General features: G+C 53.5%; 1 protein-coding gene across 5 annotated transcripts in view; it reads right to left on the bottom strand.

The window, feature by feature from the left end:
- PPP2R1A (protein phosphatase 2 scaffold subunit Aalpha) overlaps window positions 1-14,461 on the bottom strand; it is a 35,127-nt gene that overhangs the window by 9,214 nt on the left and 11,452 nt on the right. For all 5 annotated transcript variants that reach the window (XM_051836604.3, XM_089320164.1, XM_070062935.2 and 2 more), the window contains 5 exons: window positions 13,920-14,010; window positions 7,795-7,895; window positions 3,044-3,276; window positions 2,140-2,287; window positions 1,875-2,030 (listed from right to left, as the gene is read on the bottom strand). In XM_051836604.3, coding sequence (XP_051692564.1) covers window positions 1,875-2,030; window positions 2,140-2,287; window positions 3,044-3,276; window positions 7,795-7,895; window positions 13,920-14,010 — 729 coding nt within the window. The remainder of the gene's footprint in view (window positions 1-1,874; window positions 2,031-2,139; window positions 2,288-3,043; window positions 3,277-7,794; window positions 7,896-13,919; window positions 14,011-14,461) is intronic.

Raw genomic sequence — 14,461 nt, 5'->3', positions numbered from 1 at the left:
GTCACCCCTGAGAAGTGTGGACAGGTGGATCAGAGAGCAGGGGAGGGGCCCTGGGTCACCCCTGAGAAGTGTAGACAGGTGGATCAGAGAGCAGGGGAGGGGCCCTGGGTCACCCCTGAGAAGTGTAGACAGGTGGATCAGAGAGCAGGGGAGGGGCCCTGGGTCACCCCTGAGAAGTGTAGACAGATGGAGCAGAGAGCAGGGGAGGGGCCCTGGGGTCACCCCTGGGAGCTAACGCAGTGCTGTGGTGTGACCTCAGGCAACGGTCTGCGTCTCAGCTTCCTCGGAAGCAAAATGAGAGCTGCGCCTTCCTCAGGGTAGTTTTCCTTACAAATAACAACAGATCTCATTGTTCAAGCTATTGTGGGCTGGGTTTTCTGTTAGTGGATTAAAAAAAAAAAAGTTCTAATGATACTGTGGATTTTTTTTTTTTTAAAGACTTATTTGAGAAGAAGAGTAACAGACACACACAGAGAGGGAGAAAGAGATCTTTCATCTGTTGGCTCATCCAGATGTCCCCAAGAGCTGGGGTTTGGACAGGACAAAGCCAGGAACTCCATCCAAGTCTCCACATGGGTGGCAGGGACCCAAGTCCTTGGGCTATCATCTGCTACCTGCCAGGTAGCAGGAAGCTAGATCAGAAGCACAGAGTTGCCAGGAGTTGAACTAGGTCCTCTGTTATGGAAGCAGGCATCCCAAGCAGTGGCTTAACCTGCTGAGCCACAATTCCTACTCCCTTACTTTTTGATTTATATTTGTTTCTATTTTTTTTAAGATCAGTTAACAGAAGCACAAGTTAAGTTGAATAACTCTAATCCCAAAATCCAGAATGTTCCAAAATTCAAAGCTTTTTGAGCACAATGTGATATAAGTGGAAAATTCCATATGAGGGTGCAGGGGCCCAAGCACTTGGGCCATCTTCTACTGCTTTCCCAGGCCATAGCGGAAGCTGGATCAGAAGTGGAGCAGCCAGGACTCGAACCAGCGCCCATGTGGGATGCCGGCACTGCAGGTGGCAGCTTTACCAGCTGCACCACAGAACTGGCCCCCACTTTACTAATAAAGTTCCCTCTGAGTTGACCTTCCCCTGTATAACACCTGCCCCTGAAGGCCAGGAATGTGGTGAATTCACTGCACCCCTCAGAGCTCAAAGAAGACCTGCTGCTCCCCAAACATGTTTGAGCACCGCCCTGGGAGAGTCAGAGACTCTCTTTTGTAAGAGGAGGAAAAGTGAGGTCGGTGTTGTGGTGTAGCAGGTTAAGCCACCATCTGCAGTGCTGGTATCCCATATAGGTGCTGGCTAGAGTCCTGGCTGTTCTACTTCTGATCCAGCTCCCTCCTAGTGTGTCTGCAAAAGCAGCGGAAGACAGCCCTAGTGTTTGGGCCCCTGCATCCAAGTAGGAGACCCAGATGAAGCTCCTGGCTTCAGCCTGGCCCAGCCCTGGTCACTGAGGCCATTTGCGGAGTGAACTAGCAGATGAAGATCTCTCTCCTCTCTGTCTCCCCCTCTCTCTCTGTAACTCTAACACTCAAATAAATAAATAAAACTGTAAAAAGAAAAAAAAAGAGAGAGAAGGAAAAAGCTCTACTAGGGCAGGAACGCTCTCCACAGGCTACCCGTTCCCTTCTCTGCTCTGGTGGCTCTTCCCTGGGTCTGAACATAGCTCCAGAATTTTCAGCAGGAATTTAAGCTGTCACATAAATTAACCAGGGCTGGCAAATGCAATGAGATCCAACTGGATGATCACAGAGATGTCACTGCTTAAACACTTGATGATTCCACTGGCTCAGCTCCTTTACCCAGCCCTGCCCCTGGCCCTCTGAGGGCCTCAGGGTCCCCACCTGTGGGACAATGTCCATGGCCCCTCACTTACCTCTGTGAACTTGTCTGCCACCATGTAGCGGACACGCCAGGACTTGTCCTCAGCAGCCTGGCGCAGGGTGGGCATCACCAAGGCCTCCAGGTCCTCCTGGGGCAGGAGCTGAGCGATGTTCACGCACGCCTCCACTGCCAACAGCCGCACCGAGTCCTGGGGAGGAGATCAGGGCACAGGGAGGGCAGCAGAGGCCCTGCTGAGCCCTGGGAGTCCCTCTGAGTGCACGGTTGGCCAGAGGGGAGGGCCAGGGAGCAGAGCTCACCTGCTCGTCAGAGGCCAGGTTGGAGAACATGGGGATGATCTCACTCTTGACATTGTCCAGCTCCAGCACCTTGGCGAACTCCCCCAGCTTGGAGGCTGCGGCCCGCCGCACCATGGGGGTGTCGTCTGAGCACAGGTTCCGGAAATACCTGGGATTGCAGGCAGAACTCAGGAGGGGGAATCCCTGGGAATTCCAAGGCAGCAGGCAGCAGAGCGGCAAGGTGCTTCTTGGGTCCTGGCTTTGCTGGGTGGAGCTGAGAGCAGCAGCACCTACCCCACTGAGCCGTCAGGTTAAATCAGGTAGCATGTGTGAGACACTCAGCAGCCTTCCAGCACATAATAATGCTACCAGGTAACAATCAGAAAACTGCCAAACCGGAAGTGCTGGCCTAAGTCAAACCGAGAGGCTATCCTTACACATAGCTGCTGGACACGCATGGGTTAAGGAAGGTAACTCAGCACACAGGTCCCACTGGAAACCAAAACTCTGGAGTGAGTGACAGTTCAGGGCCTGGGCCTGAGGTTCAAGATCCTGGGAGAGACCTGGGTAGGCCTGACATGGAGATGGCACATGTGCGGAGGGCTGTGACCTAGGGTTGGCCCAAGGTAACACCAGACATCACTGGTTGAATGGTTGAGCGTTTTGTGTGCCAGATTCCATCCAAAGCACTTCATGTGCTCATTTTATTAAAATGGGAAGAAGGCACTCCCACTGAGACAGAGCCAGGGCTGATGTCACACCCCCAAGGACACGCCTCTCTGGGGACCGGTGAGGTGGAGTGGGAGCTGGGAGCACTCCGGGCAAGTGAGCCAGGGCGGACCTAAAGGGGCTGAGGCTTTAGGGAAGGGAGCCAAGCTCAGTGGTGGGAGGGCCAGGGCTGCCATGGGGCGAGAGCAGGACTTACTGTCGAAGTTCTGCCTTGACGGCACTGGACACGCGGGGGTAGCAGACAGAGAAGAGGCCACAGGCGGAGGTGCGGGAGGTGAACCAGTCGCCGCCCGCCAGCCTCTTCACCAGTGGCACGAAGTGGGCCTCCAGGTCGGAGGGCGAGTGCTCATGTGAGATGGCCCGCAGGGACTCCACCGCCTTGTCCCGCACCACCGTCTCCTCCACCGTGGCCAGCGACTCCAGGGGTGGCTGTGAGGAGAAGGAGACCATCACACACTCGCTCCCCACCACACGTGGTCCCTGACTCCCACCCAGCCCGTGCTCCCTCCTGGTGCATCTCCCTGCAGATCCCCAATCACTCTGTGCCAGCCTTCACCCAGCCTTCCGTGAAAGCTCTCAGCTCCTCATAAACCTTTGTATGTGTGCCACTTCCTGAGGAGAGGCCTTTCTACCCTTGGCTTCTCTAAGTGCACGACTCATCACTGATGCTGACGGGCACCTCTACCCCGCGCTCAAAGCAGGGCCACCATGTCACAGCCCCCAGGGCTGGTTCAGCTCACAGGATCTCAGGAAGCAGGTCCCTTTAGCGTCCTCACTTCAAAGAGGAGGACAGTGAGGCAAAGACAAGCTGAGCACTTTGCCCAAGCCAGGAACAACTTCAAGCCAGGACCTAAACCCACTCACTTGGCTCAGAGGCTCTGCAGTCTGGCCTCTAACACAGTTTTGCCGACTGTAACAAGATCTCACGTGACTCTGGGGCCCTGGGTAACTGCTTACTGGTGTGTTACCGGAGATTCTGGGGGGCGGGGAGCATCTGACTGGCTGCCCACTTTGCCCCAAAGCCCAGCAGGGCTCCTAGCATAGGGCAGGAATGCAGCAATTCCTGACCTAATGGAGACTCAGTTTATGCTACAATGTTCAACTAAAGTTGTGCAGGGCTCTGGTCTGAAATCCAGCTTGGCTGGGGAGGTATTTAAGGCAGAAAGAAGGTACAATGGGAATGCCTCCAGTGCCTAGCCAGGTAACAGTAAAGCAATGAGCAAAGGTGACAGGGTGGTGACAACAGAGAGAAGCAGGGCTAGTGGCGCACAGCAGGACATTTGGTCCAGGGAGGACAGCTGCTTCCCAGTTCCATCAACAGTTATCACGGTGGAGCCGCTTTAAAAAGCAAATCTCGTTTTCCAGAAGTAGCAAAATAAGCCCAGTGCCATATGCGAAAAGCTTCCTTTAACACATGCAACAGCATGGGTGGAGACTAAAGATGCTACGGTAAATAAAGCAGGGAGCTGGCACTGTGGCCTAGCAGCTAAGCTGCCACCAGCATCCCATGTCAGAGTCTTGGCTGCCCCGCTTCCAATCCAGCTCCCTGCTAACGCATCTGGGACGGCAGAGGAGGACGGCCCGAGAACTTGGGTCCCTGCACCCACATTAGAGACCCAGCTGGAGTTCCAGCCTCCTGGCTTCAGCCTGGCCCAGCTCCAGCTGATGCAGTCATCTGGAGAGTAAATCAGTAGATAGAAGATCTCTCTTTCAAATAAATCTTACCAAAAAAGTAGCCACAAAGAACAATTATTCTATGACTCTACTTATAGGAGGTACCTAGTATTCAAACCGACAGAGACAGACAGTGCAATGGAGGTGAGCAGGGCCTAGGGAGAGGGGGAGGAGAAGGGGAGTCGGTGTTTAATGGGTGTGCAGTTTCAGCTGGAACACAGAGAAGAGTTCTGGAGATGCATGGTGGTGATAGCACACAACAATGTGAATGTATTTAACACCGCAGAATTATACACTTAAAACCAGTTCAAATGATAGATTTTAGCTAAATTTTGACATGATAAAAAAATTTAAAGAATTTTTTTAAAACCCATTTTTTAAAAAATTATATTTATTTGAAAGACAGAGTTACAGAGAGAGGTCTTCCATTCTGCTGGTTCATTCCCCAAATGACTGCAATGGCAGGAGCTGAGCTGATCCGAAGCCAGAAGCCAGGAGCTTCTTCCGAGTCTCCCACACGGATGCAGGGGTCCAAGGACTTGGGCCATCTTCCTAGGCCATAGCAGAGAGCTGCGTTGGAAGAGGACGACCAGCCGGCACTCGAACCGGTGCCCAAATGGAATGCAAGCGCTGCAGGCCAGGGCTTTAACCCGCTGCACCACAGCACCGGCCCCAAAACCCAGTTTTTAAAGGGTGGAAATAAATTATCCAAGAGGGGGCCAGCACTGTGGAATAGCAGGTAAAGTTGCTGCCTGCAGTGCTGGTGTCCCATATGGGCGCCAGTTCAAGTCCCAGCTGCTCTACTTCTGATCCAGCTCTCTGCTATGGCCTGGGAAAGCAGAAGATGGCCCGAGCAGGAGTCCTTGGGCCCCTGCACCAGCGTGAAAGACCCAGAAGAAGTTCCTGGCTCCTGGCTTCGGATCAGCACAGCTCCAGCCAGTGTGGCCATCTGGGGAGTGAACCAGCAGATGGAAGACCCCTCTCTCTCTGTCTCTGCCTCTGTGTAACTCCGCCCTTCAAGTAAATACATACATCTCTAAAAAAAAATTATCCAAGAGAAAAACTGTGAGCAGTGGGCCACAATACGTGGTCTCTGCCAGAGGACCTCACTACCAAGGGCTTCAAGTGCAGGAGGGGCTCAGGGGAGAGTGGGTGTGGTGTCCCAGGGCTGCCGCAGGGATTTCGCCTCTGCTTCTCTGCCACCCGGGCACGCACACAGAAGGCAGGGAGTGGTCCTCAAAGTGCAGTCCCTGGACCACCCACAGCAGGGTCACCAGGACACCCAGCCTAGGATGGACTCTCCGAGGGCAGGGCCCAGGACCGTGAGGCCTCTCTGTGAAGTCGGGACAGCAGGTGTTTTCAACCTGGAGACCACACAAGGTAGCGGGCAAGGTGGGACTCTCTGGAAACCTTGAGAGGGGAGTCAAGAGTGTTCACTACTCAGGGCAGCCTCTGACCAGGAGCAATCCTTGAGCTACAAGGTTCCTGTACAACTGACTTCATTTCTTACTGCAGAGAATGAAGGCCAGGAGCAGGTCTGACACCTCTGGGCTCCTCCAGCCTGCAGCCTTTGCTTCATGTCTGTAGAATGAACAAACTGCACCACAGCCATTTTCCACTGCTCATAACCTGTCAAAATCCAGGTTAACTGCCACCTCCTCCAGGAAGCGCCCTTGAGAACTTCCGCTCCCATCTAGACCAGCCTGGGCCTCTGGTCCTAAGGGTTCTCTTCCCTTACAGCTCTCATCAGCCTGTGGAGCAACCGAGAACTCTTCGAGGGCAGGTGGAGTAGTTATGAATCACGGGCGGATCTGGACTCAGCTCCTCCCAGCTCGCACAGTCCACTTAAGTCAGCCTGTGCCTCAGAGTCCTCAGCCAAGGAATGGGGCTAAGACCAGCACACACCGTGCACGAGGCACTTGGAAGGGGGCCGTTATTCTGGTCTGACTTGCCTCTGGGTTCCCACACTGCCCAGCTCACAAAGGGCCTCGACGCGGTCTGCTGGCTGAAGCGAATGTCACGGGTATCAGTCCCACAGGTCACAGGAGACTGCTTCCCGAAAGGAAGAGTGGGTCAATTGGGGTTTTCCCCACTGAGAACGTCTGGGGCGACACTGACAGGTAGGAGAGGGATCCCCGGGCTCCAGCCCCAAGCTCCACAGCAAGCCTGAGCTCCTACTGTCTGCAGGTCCGAGCTCCTCGTGGGAGCCCTAGGGTGCTAAACCGAGCCGCCCCTGAGTCGTCTGAGCAGCTGCTGAAAGCAACGTGTTCTCTCCTCAGACACGCTGACAGGGCCCGGGGCTGCACAGTGCATGGAGCTAAAGGGCCCCACTCCTGCTGACCCGTGGACCTCACGCCCCTGCTCTGGACAATGAATGAAACGATCTTATTTACAGGAATTTTGTATGTACAGAGATTATACACACATGCACAGAATACCAGAATTTAATGGTCATTACCAAGCTTCTTCACACTTAATGCTGCTCAACCTAATACTGCCTTGAACTAACACTGCAACAACTATAAACAGCGCTGCTATTTTATACACCCAAAGGAGGAAAGGCTGCTGATGCGACAGCAGTGCAGATGCCCAAGTACGAAAACGTGGCAGACAAGAACAGACCTCCTGGGGACACAGGCTGCCACCGTGGCCTCGGCTCTGAGCACCACTGAAAACCAGAGTATTTCCCTGCTGGACACGGGTGTTCTCCCTCATCTCCCCAGCAGCAGTTACTGCTATCTGACCCACCTGTGTGTCCCCAGTCGTCACCCAGCACAGGGACACGAGGCAGGCAGTGGGGTGGGGACTCGGGGGAAGGCAAAGGGACAGACCTGAAGTCCCTGCTCTGCCACTCACTAGTGATGTAACCTCGATGAGATGCACGCCCTCGCACCCTCCAGGTGGCTCATTAACGAGGGCACGCCCCAGCCCACAGGGCGGACGTGACATCACATAATGTCTGTCAGTACACAGTGTGTCCAGCACTGGGCTACGGCTCTGTAACCCAACCACACATGGGAGGGACAGCACTTTGGAAGAGGACAGTGCACAGCAAATAACTGGCAGAACCCAGCCTACCCGTGAACCCAAAGCCCTACACGTGGTGTTCTAGCACCAGGGCATCAAGTGTCACTAACGGCCTGCTGGATTAAAGTGATGAGGGGAACCCTCAGCCTCTTCTACACCCTCCCGCCCCTGCCCTGGACTGCAGGACTACAGGTTTGACCTCAACGAGAGGGAACACGAGAGGCGTTCTCTGCATTCAAGACTCACCAGGAGGCAGTGCACATACTCTGGGCCTCCCACCAGCGTGGTGAAGGTTCCCAGCTGTTCTGCCAGAGCCAAGAGGACCTCATCCTCATCGTAGATGGTGTCTGTGGGACAAAGAGACTCGGTTACAGCGCCGCGCCACGCCATGCTGACCCCAACCCCCCAGCAACCCAGCTCAGAGAGGTGCCCTCCACTCAGCTTCCTCACACTGCCAGCTCCCGCGACCTCCCCACCTTCCACCTGGGCAGCACAGAGACCAACGCACGTGCTCGGTCAGATGACTGAGCCCCAAGTCCCACCTCTGCCCCTCGCCAGGTGTGGGCACTGGGCAAGTGACACCACCACTCCACGCCCAGCTTCTGTCCCTGACACTGGTGACGTGTCCCAGTAGGCAGCAAATGAGACGGCGTGCACAAAGCGCGGAGCATGGAGGAGGAGCTGTTCTGGTCTAGCCTTCACCCTCAGCGCCGTTCCCTCAGTCGGGAACATCTTTCTCTTCTGCCCAAGACACTCTTCAGCGTCTTCCCAGACCTGGGTAACTAGCGGTTCTCGGAAGCTGTCCAGGACGCTCTGCAGACCAAGTCAGCTCTTCTCCCCTCCCGCTCGGCCACCCCGACCAGAGCTCTTATCACAGGGGACGATCACCCGCCAGACCTGGCTCCTCTCTCTGCCCGAGCTGTAGTCAGAGCTCTGTTCACATTTTCCCAAACAATGATTGATCACGTGAAGGCAAAGCTGCTTTGTCCTAATGCCTGAGCCTGAAGGCCTCTCTCCTCAAGCCCTGGCCTATCCTTCCCGAGTGGGGGAGACTGCCTGACCTTTGTGGCCAACATCCCTAGCATCTGTGAGCTACATTTCCCACTGCAACTAGCATGGCCATGTCACCATGCTCTGGCTAAAAGGGTGTATGGGGGTAGGGCAGGTGTGTTTGTGTCATCAATTCCTGGGTCACTTCCTTATCATAACCTTCTCAGTTGTGAGGTAGGTTCGCAACTTGAGTTCGGTTCAAATCTTGTTCTAGCGGCCTGCGTTGTGCTGTAGCACATTAAACTGCTGCCTACAATGCTGACATCCCATATGGGTGCCAGTTGGAGTCCTGGCTGCTCCACTTCTGATCCAGTTCCCTGCTAATATGTCTAGGAAAGCAGCGGAGGATGGCCCAAGTGCCTGGGCCCCTGCACCCATGTAGGAGACCTGGATGCAGCTCCTGGCTCCTGGCTTTGGCCTGGTCCAGCCTGGGCCACTGCATCCATTTGGGGAGTAAACGAGTGGGTGGAAGGTCTCTCTCTCTCTCTCTTTCTGTATTGCCCTCTCTCTCTGTGACTCTGCGTTTCAAATAAAATAAAATAAATTGTAAGAAGAAAAAAACACACTTGCTCTGCTGCACACTCGTGAAGCAGCCCCTCACTCCCATGGGCCTGTTTCCTCACCGCCCAAATCACAGCAGGGCTTTCCTCACTTCACAGGACATAGGGCAGCGGGTGCTTCTGGGGAGAGCTCAGCACGCGACCTTGACCTTGCGGCAGTGTGGCTCCTCCCCAGCCTCAGAGGCCCTGGCTCTCAGTCAGGATCACCCTCCTTGCTTTCTGTCTGGCTCCTGGAGAGCTCGTGAATACTCATGGGCTCAGCTCTTCCAACTCCGCCTCCTCTAGTTCAGACCAGGTGAGCAAGCTAAGTTCCGGAATCAGACCTGTGGGAGGGAACCGGCAGGGCTTCCTCCTGCTACCCCTCCTGTTTACACTGGCCCACGCCTCTGCCCCCAAGCTCTGCACACCCCTCCCTCCCGAGCCAGGCCTGCCAACCCTTCCACTGCCCTCATCATCACCATGTCCCAGCCGTGGAAGGCGACAGCTTCCTAACTGGGTTTCCTGCTGCCACTCCTGCCCTCAATCCATCCGCTCTCCTCCGGGACCCAGTCACTCTTCAGGCACTAAACAAATCATGGCACTCCTTCATCTCTATCTTCCTGATGGACCAAAATTCAGATTTCACCTGTCAGGACTCTGTGTCTCAGGCTGTAGTCACCACGGCCTCTTCAACTCACGTGTTACCTTCTTCACTCTCCCTCAACAGCTGGGTTCAACCTGCAGCCACCTGACCGCTGTTCTCCCAACATGCTGAATACACACCCACCTCCCCCAAGGATCCCGTGCAGCGGGGGTCCCTGTCATGGTCATCCCCCTATGAAGTCAAGCCCTGCACAGTTTAACAACCTGCAGCCACCTGACCGCTGTTCTCCCAACATGCTGAATATACACCCACCTCCCCCCAGGATCCCGTGCAGCGGGGGTCCCTGTCACGGTCATCCCCCCATGAAGTCAAGCCCTGCACAGTTTAACACTGCTGATGATCACTCGCACTTCACTTCTCTCAGGCCTTATCACCCACTACCTATTACAGTGCCGGTCTCTAAGCTGGAGTGGAAGCTCTGAGAACAGACACTTTGGTTTGTTCTGTCTGCAGGCCAGCATACAGCGAATAGTGGACAGGCATCATATACTACAGAATAAACACACTTCAACTGCGTGCTGGGGTCTCATGCTGCCCGCTGGGAGGACAGCATCCTCTGCAGAGTGCCTGTGTTACCTGCCTGGCTCCATGCTCCACTCCAGCTTCCCGTCAGTGCAGACGGTGGGAGTCAGCAGTGAGGCTTCAAGGAACTGGGCTCCTGGCCACCCACGTGGGAGACCGAGACGGAGTTCCTGGCCCCCAGCCTGGGACCTCTGCAGGCATTTTGGGAGTGAGCAAACGGATAGGAGCTGCTGCTTGCTTTCTCTTGCTCTCAAAACAAATAAATAACTTTATAGCCTACTATAAAGAGTGAATTAATTGTACTGTGAATCAGCCTAATGAACCCAGACTTTCAAACAGGAAACACTCTTCCTTTCTGATCGTGGAAATGTCATGGCAAAGTTAAGGGCAGCTCTCGAACCACCATCCTCAGACTCAGGACACTTGCACTTGGAGGCCTTTGGAACAAACCACAAGGGCAAATCTGGGAATTCGGAGGCACTGTTCATCAGAATTTACCAGAGTCTTTAAATGACAGACTCTTCTACAATCTTTTTTTTTTTTTTTTAAGGATTTTATTTATATATTTGAGAGGTAGAGTTACAGACAGTGAGAGGGAGAGGCAGAGACAAAGGTCTTCCATCCACTGGTTCACTCCCCAAATGGCCACAATGGCTGGAGCTGCGCCAATCTGAAGCCAGGAGCCAGAGCTTAGCTTCTTCTGGGTCTCCCACATGGATGCAGGGGCCCAAGGACTTGGGCCATCTTCTACTGTTTTCTCAGGCCAGCAGAAAACTGGACTGGAAGAGGAACAGCCGGGACTAGAACTGGCGCCCATATGGGATGCTGGCACTGCAGGCGGAGGATTAACCTACTGCGCCATGGCACCGACCCTGTATCTATAATCTTAATGTAGACACATAAGTGACTTAATCTGCTATGGAATCTGCCCACAGATTATCAGAATTACTAACACTGTTGGGACGGTACATTTGTTACAGGCTGAATTGTGACTCCTGCCCCATATTCAAACATCCTGGTAATTTAGAGTGTGGCTGTAGCTGGAGATGAGACCTTTAATGTCTGCCTAGTGTCCTCATAAGACTAGGAGACTGGCACAGGCAGAGAGACAGTAGGTGTGAACACAGAGAGACATCATCATGTGAGAAGAAAGCGCCATCCACAGGCCACGGGACACACAGGGGAAACTGACCCTGCCAGCACCTTGATCGAGAGAGTAAACCTGCCCACACGGTCTCGGAATTCCAGCCTCCTCTGAAGTGTGAGAAAATACAATCAATTTCTATCGTTTTAGTCACTCAGTCTGTAGTATTTTATCCCTAGCAAACCAATACAACACAGTAATTTCCCCCTCATAAAATTGATTCTGAATGTTTTGCAGGTGTGAGCTCAGTAGGGGTTTCAGTCTTTTCTGTCTGAAACAGTATTATCTTTTTGGAAAGACACTGTATCCTGCACTTGCTATTTTGAATACTTGCCATTAGCCTGATGCCCAAAGCAGAGAAAACAGACTTTACCTGGGACTCCAAAAGCTCAAAGCAATCTCTGAATCACTGGCTCCTCTTCAATCTTACGGCTCCCACACGACTCTGCCCCCACTACCCCCAAACCAGTTCCTCCCAGCTGGACTACTGTAACACAGTAAGTGGTTCTGCAGGACAGTAAAGGTAACACTTGCTCACTGACCCTTCACAATGCTCCTAACACACCCTGTATGGTTAGTCCCACTTCAACAAAGCACACCAAGGCTGGGTTGACCCCTGGCACCTCGACCCCGGGGTCTCCACTCCTCGCCGAGCAGGCTTCCTGCCTCTGCCCTTTTCTAGTCCATCCTACCCCCTCCCCACAAATTCTGCAAGCACCAGGTTTACTTTCTGTATCGCATGCACCCTGCCCTCTAGCTGCTATTTACGATGGCTGCCCTGCCGCACAGCGGGGGTTCATCTAACTGCTCCACTTGGTGCTCCAGGCCAGCAAGACCCAACCCACCATTGCCCACCTCGCCGACAGCTCTTTATACATTCCTCAACATAGACAATCACCGCACTTGCTATGAACCCAGGCCAATCTCCCGCACGGGGCTGCCTTCCCCACCAGCAGCAAACACTGAGCACTTTTATGGACCAGACTGCGTGTGGTGCACTTCACCTTCCTGCCAAGCTGTGAGTCAGGTTCTCTGGTACACTTTGCCGATAAGGGAACAAGGCGAACAGGTGAAGTGGCCTACCAGAGGTTTCCCAGCAGGCTGCTATCACACCCATGGCTTGTTTCAAACCCACGTTTCTCCAATCTGTCTTCTCTACAACCTTTGGCCACTTTATGATCCTGCCAGACCACCCCTTCTCGTCCAGAAGATGCCCCGTCTCAGCACGCTAAGGCTTTCTGGCTTTCCAGCAGTTCATCAGTGGAAGCCATTTGGTTTGGGGCAACCTGTTCAGGGTCACGTGTGCAGACACCTACTCCTATGGCCCTCAGCCACCAGCTGCCCCACTGTGGCAAAGTCGACGCAGCTCCCTAGGCCTCAATTTCCCCACATGGCAAACAAGGGGAGGGGCCACGATCCTGGCCTCTCTATCCCACGGGATCATCACTGGATCCAGTAAGATGATTAGATACAGAAGAGGTCTGTCAGGGCAACACACAGTAAACCTTCAGCTGTGATTGTAATTGGGAAGTAGTGATGAGAAAAGTGGTAACAGAGGACTTGCAGTCAATGGTGGTCCACTCAGACATACTAGGTGTGTTACATACACCTTAAGAGTGCTCAGTGACAGCCCAGTAGCTAACAAACCACACTGACCACACACTGGGTACCAGAAGCACTTCATAGGATTCTTACTAAATCCTCACATTAAGTTATACCATCACACCCACTGCTAACCACCAAGAATCTGTGGCAGGTACACGTGAAATACCTTGTCCAAGGTCACATACCTATAAAGTCATAGAGATTGGATTTGAAATCAAGTAGTCTGTGCTACTCGTCCTTAACCAACCAAACTCAACTTACAGCCATAATGTCTGACTAGATAAATATCCCTACAGTGACCTCAGGCAAATTATTTCACTTTACCTCTCCACTCCTGCTTCCCTCGTCTACAAATGGGGACAGATTACCTGCCTTAAGGCACTGCTGTGACATTAACTGGCAGTCTCAGCACTATGCAAGTAAACTCAATCATCACAGAGAAAGTTTACAACACTGCCTGGCACATGGTAGGCAGCATAGTAAGTGCAGCAATTACTACCAACACTTAAAACTAACACAACAGAGCACGGGTCACTACCCTGTTTTTCTGGCGGAAAATCTAGGAACAGTGGAGTAACTCACCTGAAATCCCTAGCTGCCAACTGCTGGAACTGCAACTCTAACCTGGCTCTGCCTTCAGACCCCTTTACCCATGCCTGCCTCGATGATTCCAGATCATTCTCTCCGAGCAGGACTGCACTTGTCCTCTGAATCCCTGCCCCCATCCCACAGTGTCAGACACTGGGCAGATCTGTTGAATCCACAGCCAGGCCCCTCTCCTGTCTAGCAGGAACCACTCTCCAGCAGTCCTCACTCCAGTGCACTCTGGGAGTCCACATTTTATTACCTGTAAGGAAGGGCAGGAGCTCACTTCGGGTCCTTTCAACCCCGAGGGCCAACGCGATGGTGGACAGTTTCTTGATGCTGTTGAGGCGAAGCTAAGAGAACAAGAAAGGGGGGAAGATGTTAGCAATCCCAGATTCAAGGGAGTTCCCACAGCCGTAGATCCAGTTCCCCTCAAAGCCTTGCTAAGCATGTATAAAGACGCTTAACAGTAACTTGAAAACACCTACCAAGTGACTCTGCTCCAGAATGAAATCATTTAACAATGACCACCAAAGAGGCAGGAGTAACAAAAGCGAAAGTGTCCTTTGTGTCTTACAGAGCTGGCGCCTAATCAGTCGCATTTCCCAACACCGCTCTGTGTCAGATTCCAGCCTGCTTCCCCCAACCTCCCTCTCCTCCCTCTGCTTTAAGCCCTTCTCTGCACGCTGCACCGTCTCGAACCCGACACCACACTTGAACAGCACAGCAACAGCCACAGCTACGCACGCTTCCTCCGCGCCAGGCGCCAGCCTAAGCGCTCACCTCCAGAAGCTCATTTAGTGC

This window comes from Oryctolagus cuniculus, chromosome 18 (assembly GCF_051225735.1).
Source record: "Oryctolagus cuniculus isolate XC-2025 breed Fujian yellow rabbit chromosome 18, ASM5122573v1, whole genome shotgun sequence".
NCBI classification, from domain to species: Eukaryota; Metazoa; Chordata; class Mammalia; order Lagomorpha; family Leporidae; genus Oryctolagus; species Oryctolagus cuniculus.
The sequence above is the reverse complement of the archived record's forward strand: the minus strand, read 5'-3'. Positions and strand labels throughout refer to the sequence as shown.